At 56.4% G+C, this 14,389-nt stretch overlaps 1 protein-coding gene across 7 annotated transcripts in view; it reads left to right on the top strand.

Annotated features, from left to right (window-relative positions):
* DENND3 (DENN domain containing 3) overlaps positions 1 to 14,389 on the top strand; it is a 49,139-nt gene that overhangs the window by 5,467 nt on the left and 29,283 nt on the right. For 5 of the 7 annotated variants that reach the window (XM_047783153.1, XM_047783150.1, XM_047783149.1 and 2 more), the window contains exons 2-8: positions 1,098 to 1,377; positions 1,794 to 1,909; positions 3,067 to 3,209; positions 3,902 to 4,013; positions 9,544 to 9,663; positions 9,877 to 10,095; positions 12,937 to 13,052. In XM_047783153.1, coding sequence (XP_047639109.1) covers positions 1,098 to 1,377; positions 1,794 to 1,909; positions 3,067 to 3,209; positions 3,902 to 4,013; positions 9,544 to 9,663; positions 9,877 to 10,095; positions 12,937 to 13,052 — 1,106 coding nt within the window. Of the gene's footprint in view, positions 1 to 1,097; positions 1,378 to 1,456; positions 1,525 to 1,793; positions 1,910 to 3,066; positions 3,210 to 3,901; positions 4,014 to 9,054; positions 9,457 to 9,543; positions 9,664 to 9,876; positions 10,096 to 12,936; positions 13,053 to 14,389 lie in introns of those variants that run through there. The other 2 variants (XM_047783155.1, XM_047783154.1) reach the window with 2 other exon arrangements.

Here is a 14,389-nt window from a genome sequence, read left to right as displayed (position 1 = left end):
GGGAACCTTCATATGCCACGGGTATGGCTCTAGAAAAGATGGGGGAAAAAAAAAAAAAACTTACTGAGTTTAGAGTGTATTTACTGCCTGAAAACACCATCATTGTAGAAATTCTGTTAAGTCTACAAGTCTCCTGTTGGTACCGCTGAGTCTTACCTCACTGTTGATGTTGGCTATTCCTTTTTTGCCAGTCAGGGTCACGTTTCTCCTGGTGACAGTGGTGTTCTTCCTGGGGCCATTTCTAGGGTCCCTCAAAGACCCTGGATGAGCCTCTCCTCCATTACCCCGGCCACCGCGTGCCTCCCTGGGGCTTTCATAGCCAGAGAGTATCCTGCTTTAATCTTGCCCGTCTGGAGCCACCGAGCCACTCCGATCTGTCTCACAGGCTGCGTTTCCTACCCCTTTCTTGGAAGATCTGAAGTCAGCCTGACTCCAGTGTTTGTTTGGTCCTGACTCACTAGGCAGGACTCTATCAGATATTTAGTTTGATAGAAAAGAGACAGAAGGGGTTTCATGTTATGGGAGGAAGAATGAAAAGATAAAAGATTAAACAAATCTTGGACCAAGTTAGAGAGTTGAGGCTGCGGGAGCCCCTTTGATGGATCCCTGGAACGGTCAGTTGGGGGGAGAAGGCGGCCTCTCCTCTCTGGGCCCTTCAGGGCCTTCCTTACCCTCATCGCGTCCTCCCAGGGCTGGGGTGACAGAACGATCACGCCCTAGGGGACACGGGGGCTTCTTGGGGGGCTGAGGACTCTCCTTCACTCCCTGTGCCCACCTCCTGGAAGCTCAGAGGGACTGGGTGATCGCTGCTGTGGTTCCCGTGATGCTGGGACCTGAACTCGGGTGCCCGATGCGGTGCCGGCCCCAGGAGCCGAGGGCTGGTGTGGCGTCCACGTTAGCAGCTGGGGGCCAGGCCTGTGACCTGCTGAATGTGGGGCGGAGAGTCCCTCAGAGCAATGCCTTTACCGTCACCAGCGGCTGGCGGGCAAAGCCAGCGCTCGAGGCAGATCTCACCCCGGGGCTGGGGGCTGGCGAGGCGGGGAAACAGGCAGCGGGTGCTCCGAGGCGGCCGTGTGACCTCACTTTGTCTGCTCCAGGGGGCCCAGAAGAAGGGAGCCAAGAGCCCGCCCTCTCTCGCCCCGGAGGTCCTGTCCGTCTTCGTGCCTCCGTTTGTCAGCAAGGAGGACAGCGCAGCGGCAGCGGCGGCAGCCGGCGCAAGCAGCGGGACTCTGGGCAAGGCCAAGCGACGTTCCTTCCGGAGGAAGCGAGATCGGCCCAGAGCTGAGCCCGGGAGGGGCCCCCGGGGCGCGGAGCCCGAGGACGCGGGCATCCCCGACGGTGTGGACCTGCTGGCCCTGCCGCAGCTGTGCTTCCCAGGTGCGCACAAGCCCGCCCGCCCGGGGCCGGCCAGATCCTGGGCCCAGCAGGCCGGTCCTCTTCTCCCTGGCCTTTGAGAAGCGCTCTGGAAGACCCAGACTGAGGACACTCCCAGAAGGACCTGTCCGGAGTCTCCACCGGACACTGGTGCGGTTTCCTGGCCTGTGGGGTCATAACCCGGCTAGGCTGGGACACCCCTTCCCCGCCGGGCTCGGGGAACAGCTGCCACCTGGCGCGCGGGGACAGAGCTGGCCGCGGAGGGCGGGGGCGCCTGAAGCTTCGCTCTCCTGGCCGCCAAAGGGCGTGGCGGCCCGGCAGAGAGGGACGCGCCCTGCAGCTGAGGGACTCCAGGCCCCATGGTGGGGGGATGCCACGTGGCCGGAATGAGGCGTCTCTTTCCTTTTCTCTGTGCGCAGGGGGCGTGCGTGTGGCCTCGGAGCCCGAGGAGGACCGCGTCCACTTTCTGGTCCTGACCGACGTCTGCGGCAATAGGACCCACGGCGTGGTCGCCCAGTACTACCGCCCCCTGCACGTACGTGCTTCCCGCGCCCTCTGGGGCTGGTCTGGGTCGTGTTTTTGTAATCAGGGTGAAACCCGTGTCACAATCACCATCTTAACCGTGAAAAACGTACAGTTGAGTGGCGTTAAGGCACATTCGCCGGGTCGTGTCACCCGCACCACGGCTGGGTTCCGCAGCGGGTCCCTCACCCCAGAAGGCAGCCCTGCCCTGTCAGCAGGGACCCCGCTGCCCCCGGCTCCTGGCGCCTTCACTGCTTTCTGCCTCTGGGGCTTTGCTGCGTCTGGACATTTCATGTACGTGGCACCACACGATGTGTGGCCCTTTTATATCGGGCTTCTCTCACTCCGTACAGTGTTTTCAGACTTGGTCCCTTTTGGAGCACCTGTCTCCGTGCTTCATTCCCTTTCACGGCTGAGTGATACTCCACGGTGTGTACAAACCCCGTTCTGCTTATCCGTTCCTCAGCTGACGGACCTTTGGGTGGTTCCCACTTTTTGCGTGTGGCAGGTCCGGGCCTTGGGTTTGGAGAGGCTGACTTGGCCATCTTGCATTTGGGGCCCGTTTTCTGGGCGGAGCCGCTGTGTGCGAACCAGCTGGCCTTGGAGAGCTTGTAGGGAAACGATGGGCCAGAAGGTACGGAGGGATCGGCCGCCTGCTTCCAGCCCCACGGGACCCTCCTTTGGGGCCCAGATGGTGGGCCCCGGACACTGCGCCCCTTGTAAGCTGTGCAGAGAGCTGTGCTGCTCTCTGGCCGAGGTCCCCCCAGCACAGGCGAGGCTCCTCCTGCTCCCGCCTCTGGTCCGTGATGCCCTCGAAGCTGCCTTTTCCTTTTAAGCAGAGTCCGCAGCCCCTCCTTGTGGCTCACTGTGTTCTAACCATGTGCTCCTTCTCATTGAGGGCCGTGGGCTTCTCCACGGTGGGGGCCTGTCTCACCAGCCCTGTGACCCAGCACCTCCCTCATCAGCGCAAGCTCCCCCTGGGGCCCCAGCAGCACTGGCAGTGAGGCCGGTGCTCACCTGGACGTGGCAGTGAGGCTGGGGGGAGGGGCCGGGCAGGCCGGGGGAGGCAGTCCTGCGGTTCCCTCTCTGTCCGGAGAGGCCCGTGCTGTTGAAGATGCAGCCTGGGATTTGCCTGGTGGGGAGGTGACGGCGCTGTTGCTTTCTCTGCAGGACAAGCACTGTTTCTACAACGGCAAGACTCAATGGGAGGCGTCGGGGCCGAGCGGGAGCGCGGCTGGCTGCTTCGTGCCCTTTGCCGTGTGCGTGGTCTCCAGGTTCCCCTATTACAACGCCCTCAAGGACTGCCTCTCCTGGTGAGCCGCGCACACACTGTGGGGGCCTGGTCTGTGTGCCCCTCCAGACACGGTCCCGCCCCCGCAGCCGGGATGCCATCGTCTGACTCCCCTGCTGGCGAAAAGCCCTAGAGCTCCTGGCAGAGTGATGCCACCTTTGATGAGAAATGCTGAGGGGCATTCCCGTCGTGGCGCAGTGGTTAACGAATCCGACGAGGAACCATAAGGTTGCGGGTTCGATCCCTGGCTTCCCTCAGCGGGTTAAGGATCCGGCGTTGCCGTGAGCTGTGGTGTAGGTCGAAGACACGGCTCGGATCCCACATTGCTGTGGCTGTGGTGCAGGCTGGCGGCTACAGCTCTGATTCGACCCCCAGCCTGGGAACCTCCATATGCCGTGGGTGTGGCCCTAAAAAGACAAAAAAAAAAAAAAGGAAAAAAGGAAATGCTGAGGGTGACAATTAGATTCCCTTTTTAAAACTTTAAGTGTAGTTGATTTATAATGTTGTGCAGTTTCTGCTGTGCAGCACAGCGACCTTGTCACACACACACACGCTCTGTTGCTCTCATCTTATTTTCCGTCATGCTCGGTCCCGGGCGACTGGATGCAGTTCCCTGGGCTGTGCAGTAGGGCCTTGTTGTTTATCCATTCTAAACGTCATAGTTTAGATTCTCATTTTTATTTCGTGACTTGATTTTTTTTTTTTAAATTTCAGTTTATTGACTCATCTGAAGCTCTGTAAAGATTTCGAAGTTGACAATCACATAAAAGATTTTGCCGCAAAACTATCTTTAATACCTAGCCCGCCGCCTGGACCACTCCATTTGGTAATTAAATCCAGAATTATCTTGTTTTTTCTTTGCAAATAGTGAAAGTCATAGAGGATAAAGATGGTTTAAATGATTTCCTTAAGTTCTAGCTCTGTTTAAATTATGCTTCTCAAGTTCCTGAAGCATTCTAACCATTTCCAAAGGTTAGAAACGTAGAAATGAATTAGAAAATTTATATTCTAAAAATTTAAAAATAAAATTTTGGTTTAAAGTCAAATATTAAAGTCAATATTTGGGCTTGAATTCTGCCGAGTGGCTCATGATAAGCAGATGCTGAGCTAGTGATAGGCCCCTTTGATCATTAACGTGTTAACGTATGACTTGCTTTGCAGAAAACACACAACGTTTACTTACGTTACGAGTTTCCCTTTCATCTGGAATATTTTGGGTGTTGTGTTTAACTCGATGTTTTCTTCTATTGAGTGTAATAAGACGTGACTGGTTTATCTGTATCTTTTTGTTATTCACAGTGCCATTGTGTTATTTAATGGGTAAACAAGCACTTCCCGAGCTGGGTTTGGTGAAACAGGATGTCCTTGGCTATTTTGTGATGGAGGTTTCAGGGTGAAGGACCGCTGCAGAAGGGAAGGCCTCGCTCCCCTGTAGTTGAGAAACACCGCAGCCGGCTAAGCTGGGTGATGAAACCTGTCTGACTCAGAGATTTCCACACGAACTTAACCGTAGGAGGCTTCCTTTTTAGAAAGAGACACAAGTCTCAGTGTATAATAAATGTCAAGTCAGTTTCGCTCTGTTATGTCTGGAAGGCAACCCTGGTCCATCTTGTTTTTCTGTAGTTTGATTATTAGGGCCAGTTGAAAAGTTCAGTTGTTAGAATATTAGTGATTATGAATATAAAGTGTGTGTGTGTGTGTGTATATATTTTCTTTTCTTTCTTTTTTTTTTTTAATGGGCCGCACTTGTGGCACATGGAGGTTCCCAGGCTAGGGGTCTAATCGGAGCTGTAGCCACTGGCCTACACCACAGCCACAGCCACAGCCACGCCAGATCCAAGCCTCGTCTGCAACCTACACCACAGCTCATGGCAACGCCAGATCCTTAACCCACTGAGGGAGGCCAGGGATGGAACCTGCAACCTCATGGTTCCTAGTCAGATTCGTTTCTGCTGCGCCACGATGCGAACTCCTAAAGTGTATTTATGTAACGTCACCCTAAACCCAGCGGTCTGCTTGTGGGGGCATCCCAGCCACAGGCCCAAGGCACAACAGGACGTCTGTCTGCCTTGCTCCCCCTCCCAGCAGCCTTTGTGGGCAACATTTGTTGGATGTCTGTGCCCGGCCTCCTCTTTCCTGCGTGTATAATCGGCGTTTTTGTGCAGGGAAGCCATCCAGGTGTTCATCCTTGTTCCAGAAACTCCGCACACACTCATCAAGGACTGGCGGTAGCAGCGGACGACCAGAACCCCCGAGTTCAGAACAGTTTCAGGCTTAACGTTGTGCTCTGTCTTGGAACCTGAGTACTGTGTCCCTAGTACGTACACCCGCTTTCTGTATCTCGGGATCTTGGATAAACTGGCCCTTGGTTCTTCCCTTTCTTCCGGAGGTCATTCTTGGCACCTCCTGCCCACATCCGCCGCATCAGGCACGCCTGGGCCTCCATCATCTGTTCCCAGCTCACCCACGTGCACTGCCACCACCATCTGGGCCACCAGTCTCTCCTCCCTCCACGGCTCAGGCAAGCAGGGGTCTGTCTACTTCCATTCTCAAGCTTATGTTCAGTCAGCCTTTGCACAGTGGCTGGAGAGGTCATTAAAATCTGTGTATCAGACCGTCCTTTTGTGCTTAAAAGTGCTTTCTCACTGGCGCCCTTCACCCAGACCTGCATTCCGGGCCCCTGTGTTGCAGGCCAGCTCTGGCCAGCTCGGCTCACCCCCTCAGTCACGGTTCTCCCGCTACACTGGACTTGGGTTGATTCCTCGGAGACGCTGCCACAGGGCCCTTGCACATGCTGTTCTGGGAAGTGCTACTCTCCCTCCGGCTCCTGCTCCTCACCCAGGCCTGGCTCAGATGCCGTGTCTCTGGGAGAGCCTCTCGGAGCCACCTCCCAGGCCATCACTCACGGCACCTAGCTCTCCTGTGGAGCTCAGCACAGCCTGCAGCCAGGGCTTGCTTGTGCGAGTGTTTTTGTTCAATGTCCATTTTCTCCATCGGACCTGAGCTGCCTGAGGACAGAGGGCACGTTCAGGCCTGCATTTCCAGCGCTTACTGCTGTGCCTGGAGCTTAGCCGCTGCCCCAGGGAGCGCTGTTCAGTGAATAAATGAATGACGGTGTCAGCATTGGCTGGCAGTGCTCATTCCTTCCGGGTCTGCTGATGGGGCTCATGGTTTGTCCAGATGGGCTGAGTTTGGATCATGCTTGTCACCGTGACCCTCCACTAACAGGTCAGTGAGCTGTTAGATCAAGTTCAAGGTCTGCCCCAGGGCCTGTCGCATGATAGTGGCTGTCTACTGTTGTGAGGACATCAGAGAGGTGGTTTCGGCCAGTTTCATCTGATGCAGGAGCTGATTCCGCAGGGTTTTCCGGAACCCACGGCGAGCCAGCCTCAGGTCGGAGGCTGTCATAGATGACGGTCGTGAGCTGTGGTCTCTGTGTCTTGAGCAGAGGTTCCTCCCGGGCAGGGTCTGCTCTCACCTGGGCTGACGGGAGGAGGGGAGGGGGGAGGCGAGGCCCCAGCCCTTTCTCTGAGGGGTCTGGACCTCCAGCCCAAGGAGAGGCATGAGGTGCACCCCAGGTCCCTGGGCCTGCTCTGTCCTTTCTCTGCCCGCCAGCGGTCTGGTTGTACTTCCTTTTCAAATTCTGGGCATCCGTGGATGTGCCCAGTGAGACACAGGTTTTCTTACTGTTCCCGAGTCACTTTCTGTGTGGATCTGTGTGCAAAGTCTATTATTTTTCTGGAGCTGCGAGCAACTTGAAATCTGCAGAGTATTTACTTAAAATCTCTCTCTCCCTTCTCAGCTTCTTCATCTGAAAGTGGGGAGAATAAGAGAACCCACCTCAGAAGGTGTGAATATTAAGTGCTGTAAAATCGCTAGCTAGCACAGTCCTTGAGATGCTGCAGCAACAGTGTTGCTGGGACAGTGACAAAAGCCTGCATATTTGGTTTTTTATCTTCTTCTTTTTTTTTACAAGAGAACAAATCCACCTTTATTTATTTACTTTTCAATAAGTTTAAATCCTTGAAGGGTACAGCAGCATCATGTGGATTCTGTGTCCAGGGGCCTCAGCAGGAAAGTTGCTTCGGAATTTGGCACAAACCACGCCCCCGTCGCCATGAGCAGGAGTCACCTTTCGGCAGATCAGTCTGCTTTTGTTAGGTTTTCCTCCCGGAGTCACCATGTTATTCTTTGCCTTGCACACGTAAACACGTCTCTTGCCTAGACAAAATTCAGTTTCATCTCGGGCATAGACACTGTCAATTTTCAGAAGAGCTGAGCACTCCCGCTGGTTCCGGAGAGCCTGCTTATAGCCAGCAGAAGTGGCCTTGGGCCGCATCCTTCTGTAGTTGTTGTTTCAGAAGTCCCGTGCCCAGCGGGCCTCCCCAGGCCCCAAGACGACTCAAAGAGGAAGGGGTTAAAGAAATTATTATTATTGTCTTTTTAGGGCCGTACCCTTGGCATATGGAGCTTCCCAAGCTAGGGATCGAATCGGAGCTGGAGCCGCCGGCCTACACCACAGCCACAGCCACTCAGGAGCCGAGCCACCTGCACCACAGCTCACGGCAGCGCCGGGTCCTTAACCCACTGAGTGAGGCCAGGGGTCGAACCTGTGTCCTCGTGGATGCTGGTCAGATTCATTTCCACTGAGCTACAGTGGGAACTCAAAGTTCTTATCTTTAATTGGGTATATGGTTGACACATTTCCTTTCTGAAATACTAGGAGAATTTTTCATTTTAAGCTTTGTGGATATATCACGAACTCATCACAACTTGGAGGACATGACTCTGCTTTACTCGGTTTTGTTTTCCTTTAAAACAAAGGCATCTGTCAAATAAGTGAATCTGCCTTATTTTTTAATGTCTTGCTTCTGTAGCCAAGCTGGGAATAAGAAAGCAGAGGGGCCCCGGGTATTGGATGGAGGCACGTTCGTGCAAAGGTCCTGGCTGAAATGACAGTCTGTTTTTGTTTCCAGGGTTGTTGGTTTTGCATGAGGGTGTTCACTTAGACTAGTAGCCCAGCGGCGCGAAGGAGGAATGCAGAGCGAGATGCTGTCCTGCCATCCTTCTTCTCAGCCCCGCACGCCTCCCTCAATTTCTTGTCCTTCTGTGGTTTTCCTTAAGGAAGTCTGTCCGTCAGCAGATCCCCTTGCTTCTTTCTGTTCTGTGTCCCCGAAGCTCTGCTCCCGCTGGCCCCCCTTCTGCTGCGGAAAGCGCCTCTGCGTGCCTGACACCAGGAGCGCCTTCCCCCTGCTGTCCACAGCCCACCGCCTTGGCAGGCCGGGCAGCCCCACGGGAAGGGACCCCAGCTTCCTCCGTCGTGTCCGCCTTGACCTCTGACACATCATGGGCATCCAGGGCACATGGGCTTTGAGTTTGAAGTGTCATTTTAAGCTTTTTTAATTTTTATTTTTTTGTCTTTTTAGGGTCACACTCGTGGCATATGGAGGTTCCCAGGCTAGAGGTCAAGTCAGAGCTGTAGCTGCCGGCCTGCACCACAGCCGCAGCATCAGATCCAAGCCAGGTGTGCGACCTACACCACAGCTCACGGCGACGCCGGATCCTTAACCCACTGAGCAAGGCCAGGGATCGAACCCGCAACCTCCTGGTTCCTAGTAGGATTCATTTCCGCTGCGCCCTGACGGGAACTCCTGAAGTGTCATTTTTAAAGAATATCATTTAGCAAAATAAAGTGTTCTTACATTTTTTTGAATTCCACGCCTGTGCGGAGCTTTGCCTGTTAAATTGAAAACGTACGTGAAAACCAAGGAAGCAAGAACAGGGTGTCCTTGTTAAGGGCCGCTTGACACGCGGAGTGAGGATTTGGGCGGGGGGGGGGGGGGGGGGGGGGCGGGTGTCTGGGGGCAGCTGTCTTTGTGTTGCGGGTGAGCCATTTGCTGATTGATGAAGACTTTAAGGAAGTTTGGCGGAAGGCGACGTCGAGGACCCGGTCCGTGTAGGCCCGCGTCCCGGGCAGTTCTGTTCCCTCTAGGCCGTTTGCTGCCCTGTGACATAGAAGGTGGCAGCGTGAGTCCTCAGAAGTGTTTTCTGGAGTGCCCTGCGGGCTCAGCGGGTTAAGGATCTGGCATTGTCACGGCTGCAGCTCAGGTTCAGTCCCTGCGCTGGAGCTTCCACACGTCGCAGACAGGGCCCAACAGAAAGGGGGTGCGGAAGAAAGCGCGTCTTCCAAGCCGGCCGCTTTCTGAGCCAGAGCGATGCGCCTCAGAGCCGTTCGGCCTCCGTGGCGGCAGCTCCCAGCCCGGCCCACGGTAAATGCTTAGACGTGGTCGCCGTTTTTACCGCTGCGCTGCCCAGAGACAGGGTGTGTTTAGGCCGATGGGGACGGTCGTTCGCAGGTCTTCAACATGAAGCCGCTGCAGATCGTGTTCCCCTCGAGAGCGGACCCTGAAAGCCCCCTCATCGACCTGGACCTTCACCTGCCCTTGCTGTGCTTCCGGCCCGAGAAGGTGCTGCAGGTACGCGGCCGCCCCCCGCCCCGGGGGGTCGGTGCCCACTGGCCTTCGTTTTCTGCCGCCGGCCGGCGTTCACCACCGCACCCGCTGTTTGCACGGGGCCCTCTCGGGGCGGCGCGGCCTCGGGGCGGCGGGTGGGCCGGGGGCGCTGGGGAAGCGGCCTGAGTCCAGGCGGCTGCCGGCGTCTCAGGCGGCCCGCGGTGCCTCTGCCCCCAGATCCTAACCTGCCTCCTGACGGAGCGGCGCCTCGTGTTCTTCTCGTCCAGCTGGGCCCTGCTGACGCTGGTGGCCGAGTGCTTCATGGCCTTCCTGCACCCGCTGCAGTGGCAGCACACCTTCGTGCCCATCCTGTCCGGGCAGATGCTGGACTTCGTCATGGCACCCACGTCCTTCCTCATGGGCTGCCACCTCGACCACTTTGCGGAAGTCAGCAAGGTCAGCCTGCCGCGGGCTGGGGGTGGGCGGGCACAGGGCGCCATGCACACCGGGTACTGCCTCCTGTGTCCTTGGGGTGGGCTTGGGGCCCGCGCTCTGAGAGCCACCCCCTGACGTCACGTCTCAGGTCACCTGAATCCACAGCAGCTCGGGGGGCTTCTGGGAGTTTTCAGGGAGGCCAGGGCAGGCCTTGGAGTTGAGGGCACCGAGTTCGAGTCTTGCCTCTGCTGATGACGAGTTCCGTGACCCTGAGGGACTTACTCGCCTTTGCTAAGCCTCAGTCTCCTCATCTGTGATGTGGGGCACAGCCTAGGCTGCCTGGGCAGGGCTCTGGCTGAGGAATGTCCCCCGTCCCACTGGGAGCCCGGCGGGTGACAGGGCTTGCTAGATGGGAGCCCCCCCTTGTTATTGCTCCACATTTTCCATTTTTATCTTTTTGATTAAGCCTCTGCTGTTCATGAGTCCTGTGGACCTACTTCCTAAAAAATGCGCATGCCTGCCGTGCATCGCTCGGGGTCAAAGGCGTCCATGGGCCTTGCTGAATTCAGGGGCCGTGTACTGGCTCGGGGCTGACCTGTGACACGTGTTAAATCCTTGGGTCCTGGCCGAGAAAGGACAGGAAGTATGCCCGGCTGCGTTGTCACAGCAGCGTCAGGGGCCGTAGACCAGCCCGGCCCACGGTAAATGCTTAGACGTGGTAGCCGTTTTTACCGCTGCGCTGCCCAGAGACAGGGTGTGTTTAGAAGAGGGGCTTACACCGTGGCTTTGCGATCACCTCGAGAGCAGGCAGAGCAGGGGTTTGGTTTTCTTTTTTTTTGGCTGCATCCAGGGCACGTGGAAGTTCCCAGGCCAGGGATTGAACCTGCACCACAGCAGCCACTCAAGCCCCTGCAGTGACAAGCCGGATGCCCAACTCTGCGCCGCAAGAGAACTCCCAGGTTTGGTTTTCTTAAAACAGCTTCTTTTTTTTCAGACAGAATTTACATACCACAGAGTGTCCTGGGCTAAAGTGTACAATGTAGTGACTTTTAGTAACTTGGTGGAGCTGCAGTGACTAATTTTAGACTTTTTGTGAGTCCACAAAGAAACCCTGCGGGCGCATTAGCAGCACCCCCCCCCCAGGCCCTGGCGACAACTGTCTGTCTCTGTGGGTTTGCCTGTTCCATAAGTGTCGGTGGATTTTACGTGCGTGGGATCATCCAGCGGTGGGGGGGGGTCTTTGATGACGGGCCCCTTTCACTTAGCAGCGTGCATGGTTTTTGAGGCTCATCCACGTAGCAGCACCTTATTTTTATGGCTGAGTAGGAGTCCCTAAGATGAGAGGACCACAGTTCGTTTATCCACGCATGAGCTGAGGGCATTTGGGGCCGTTTCTCACTTTGACGGTTGTGATTGATGCCGCGGGACTGAAGCCGCTGTGAGCATGCATGTGCAGGTGTTGGTGTGACGGGAGTTCACTGGCCTGGAGGGCTTGCTGGGTGCGGGGCTAACGCTGCGTCTCACCGTTGGAGAAACCGCCAGGCACGTCCGCGGTGCGGCCCGGCTTTTACCCCGGCTTTTACCCGCTGCAGCCAAGGGCCAGCTCCGCTTTCCCACTTCGGCCACCGCCTGTCAGCCGTCTTTGCGACTCTCGCCCTCCCGCGGGCTGGCTTGGACGGGCATCTCCCCGGTGGTTAGCCATGTGGAGCACTTACTGGCAGTTGGTACCGAGGAGATTTTCAGGTCGCTTCTGATTGAAAATTTGTGAGAAGAGCGTGAGGGACACGGGGTGCAGGCCCCCTGTGTTCAGGGTGTCTGCTCTTTCCAGGCCTCTCAGAGCAAATCCTGGAAAGGGGCAGGCGCCAGGCTTGGCCCAGGGCCCCCTGGGGTGGAGGCGGGGCGGCTGTGTTCCTGCCAGAGTGACTCACCAGGGGACAGACACACGTTAGGAAAAGGCTATTCAGACCTCATGGAAGGAACGGAAAAACATCACCCTTGCAAACGAGGAAAAAATAGGCATGCTTTGGAGTTTAAAGTTGTGTTTCTTTTTTTAGTCATTAGGGAAAAACCATCATGTCTCAGGCCCTGCGGGGGAACTTGCAGGCGTGTTGACTTGGTTCCAGTCCGTGGCCAGGAAGTCTTTCAGGGATTACCTGTTCTGGAAGGTTTCAGGGCAAAATAGCAGGGCTTGGGGTTTGGATGTTTTCTCGATGGTGCTGGGAGCTTGGAAGGGACCCTTGTAACAGCTCACAGGGTGGCCCCTTTTCCTGCCGATTAGTGCTCTGCCCGAGGAGGCACGTCTGTGCATATTTCAGGTGCCGCCGAAACACAGTTAAGAGGTTGTTGGCACGAAGGCCGGGAGGATTCTGGCCTCACATTCCTGGGACCGTTGAAGTGCGTGACGCATTTGTGTATTTTTATCACAGATAAGACTTAACCTGTTAGCCGTGCACACATTTCAAGAACCCTTAGGCGTGTGGGGTTTCCAAGCCCAGGGCCCACCTGGGCTCTGGTCCGTGGAGGGGGAGAGTGTTGAATGTCAGGGGTGCTCTTGCTGGAGCTCTAGAATGTTCTCTCCAGGCTCCTTGAAGTAGCACATGGAGTGTTTGTACCAGAATAGCTGGAGGCCTGACCTGTGGGGATCTTGGCTCACAGAGGCAGATTTAATCAAATTAGCTTGGTAACCTAACTCCTAGGAAAGGCTGCATCTTGGGGGTAGATAATAGAAGGCTTTGTGTGCATATTAAACGGGATAATTTAATTAGCAGCACGATCTTAGTGAAAGCAGAATGCATCTTTGTGTCTTCAAAGGTGTATATAGATTCAGATTCTTACACTGATCTTCAGTGACTTACTTTGCAGGAAGCTGATGGTTTGATTCTGATAAATATCGACACGGGAAGCATCTCCTCCTCCAACAGCGAGGACGCCGACGTGCCCGACATCCCTCTCCTGGCGGCACAGACGTTCATTCAGAGGTAAAGGGCTGAGAAGCGCGCGCTGGGAAAACCGCGTTGGGATTCCACACCTGCCAGTCCCGTGCGTCTTTTCTAAGCAGACGTTAACGGGCGGCTTGTGTGTTTAAGCGCTTGGAAGTTATTTGCGAGTATTGAAAAATAAAAGTCATTTATGTTCGTTCTGATCTTGTCTGTAGATAGTAACTGGGGGCCCCCCCCAGGCCAGGGGGCGGTCACTGCCCTGGGGCACCTCCTGACCCTCTCTGTGCCCAGGTCCTGAGCCCGGGATCGCTCACGCTCCTGCTCTCTGGAGGCTCCCAGTGCCCGCCACCGGCCTACGCTGGGCGGGGTGTGTGTTGCAGTGGACGGATGGGGCCCTGCCCTGTGGCACTGTGGTGGGGGTTGGCTGTGAGCCACCGCCCTCCCCGGGCGGGAAGTCGCCTCCCCGGCCACTCCCCCAGCTGTCTCAGGGCTTTGTGTTTTCTTGGCTATGCTGTTGCTCTCTGTGGGTTTTTTGTCTCTACGACTTAACTTCATGAGCCGAGGTCGGGCACGACGCTTCTTGCAAAGCGGGCACGTGTGGTCATTGCAGGCCCTGTGCCCGCTGTGGTGGGGAGGCCAGTGGGGCCCGTCCCGCCTGCGCGTCTCCTACGGGTGAAGGGAGGTCTCAGTACTACTCACTCGGGGACATGAAGGTGCACCCCAGGGCGCCTGGCATCGGGGCAGGTGGGGGCAGAGCCTGGCATCGGGGTGGGTGGGGGCAGAGCCAGGCTCCCTCAGGGGGTCCTGCTAGGACGGTCCGCCCTTGGGAATCTAATAAATTGGTGGCGGGGGAGGTCCTGCTTCTAGTCCTCCAGCCGTGCGTGGACTGCAGGCAGGCCTCGCAGGAAACCTGTGGCTGCGACACACGGATGGCGAGGATGACGCAGCCCGTCTCACTTCCGTGTTGGCTCTTCCCCTTTGCTTCCTCTGGTGTTGGGACATCAGACGTGGAGGCGCTGAGGAGGGGCCGGAGCGGGTGTCTGTGTTGGCTCCCCGAGCCAGCGGGTCTCACCTCTGCCCTGCCCTGTGCATCAGTCAGCGCGGGCCGCCCTAACAAACGCCGCCTGAGCAACAGGTGTTTCTTCTCCCCCGGCCCTGCAGGCTGGGGTCCGAGACCAAGGTGGCAGCAGGGCTGCTTCCCCCAGGGGCCTCTCTCTTCCTGGCCTGGGGATGGCCGTCTCCTCCCTGTGTCCTCACGCGGTTGTCCCTCTGTGCATCTGTGTCCTCGTCTCTTCTGAGGACCCTGGCATGTTGCATTAGGTCAGCCCCAGCCACTTTGTTTTAATTTAATCACCTTTTCTTTTGTCTCTTTTTGG

The sequence above is a fragment of the Phacochoerus africanus genome, chromosome 6 (assembly GCF_016906955.1).
Source record: "Phacochoerus africanus isolate WHEZ1 chromosome 6, ROS_Pafr_v1, whole genome shotgun sequence".
NCBI classification, from domain to species: Eukaryota; Metazoa; Chordata; class Mammalia; order Artiodactyla; family Suidae; genus Phacochoerus; species Phacochoerus africanus.
Note: the sequence above shows the minus strand (reverse complement) of the source record. Positions and strands in the feature narration are given on the sequence as shown.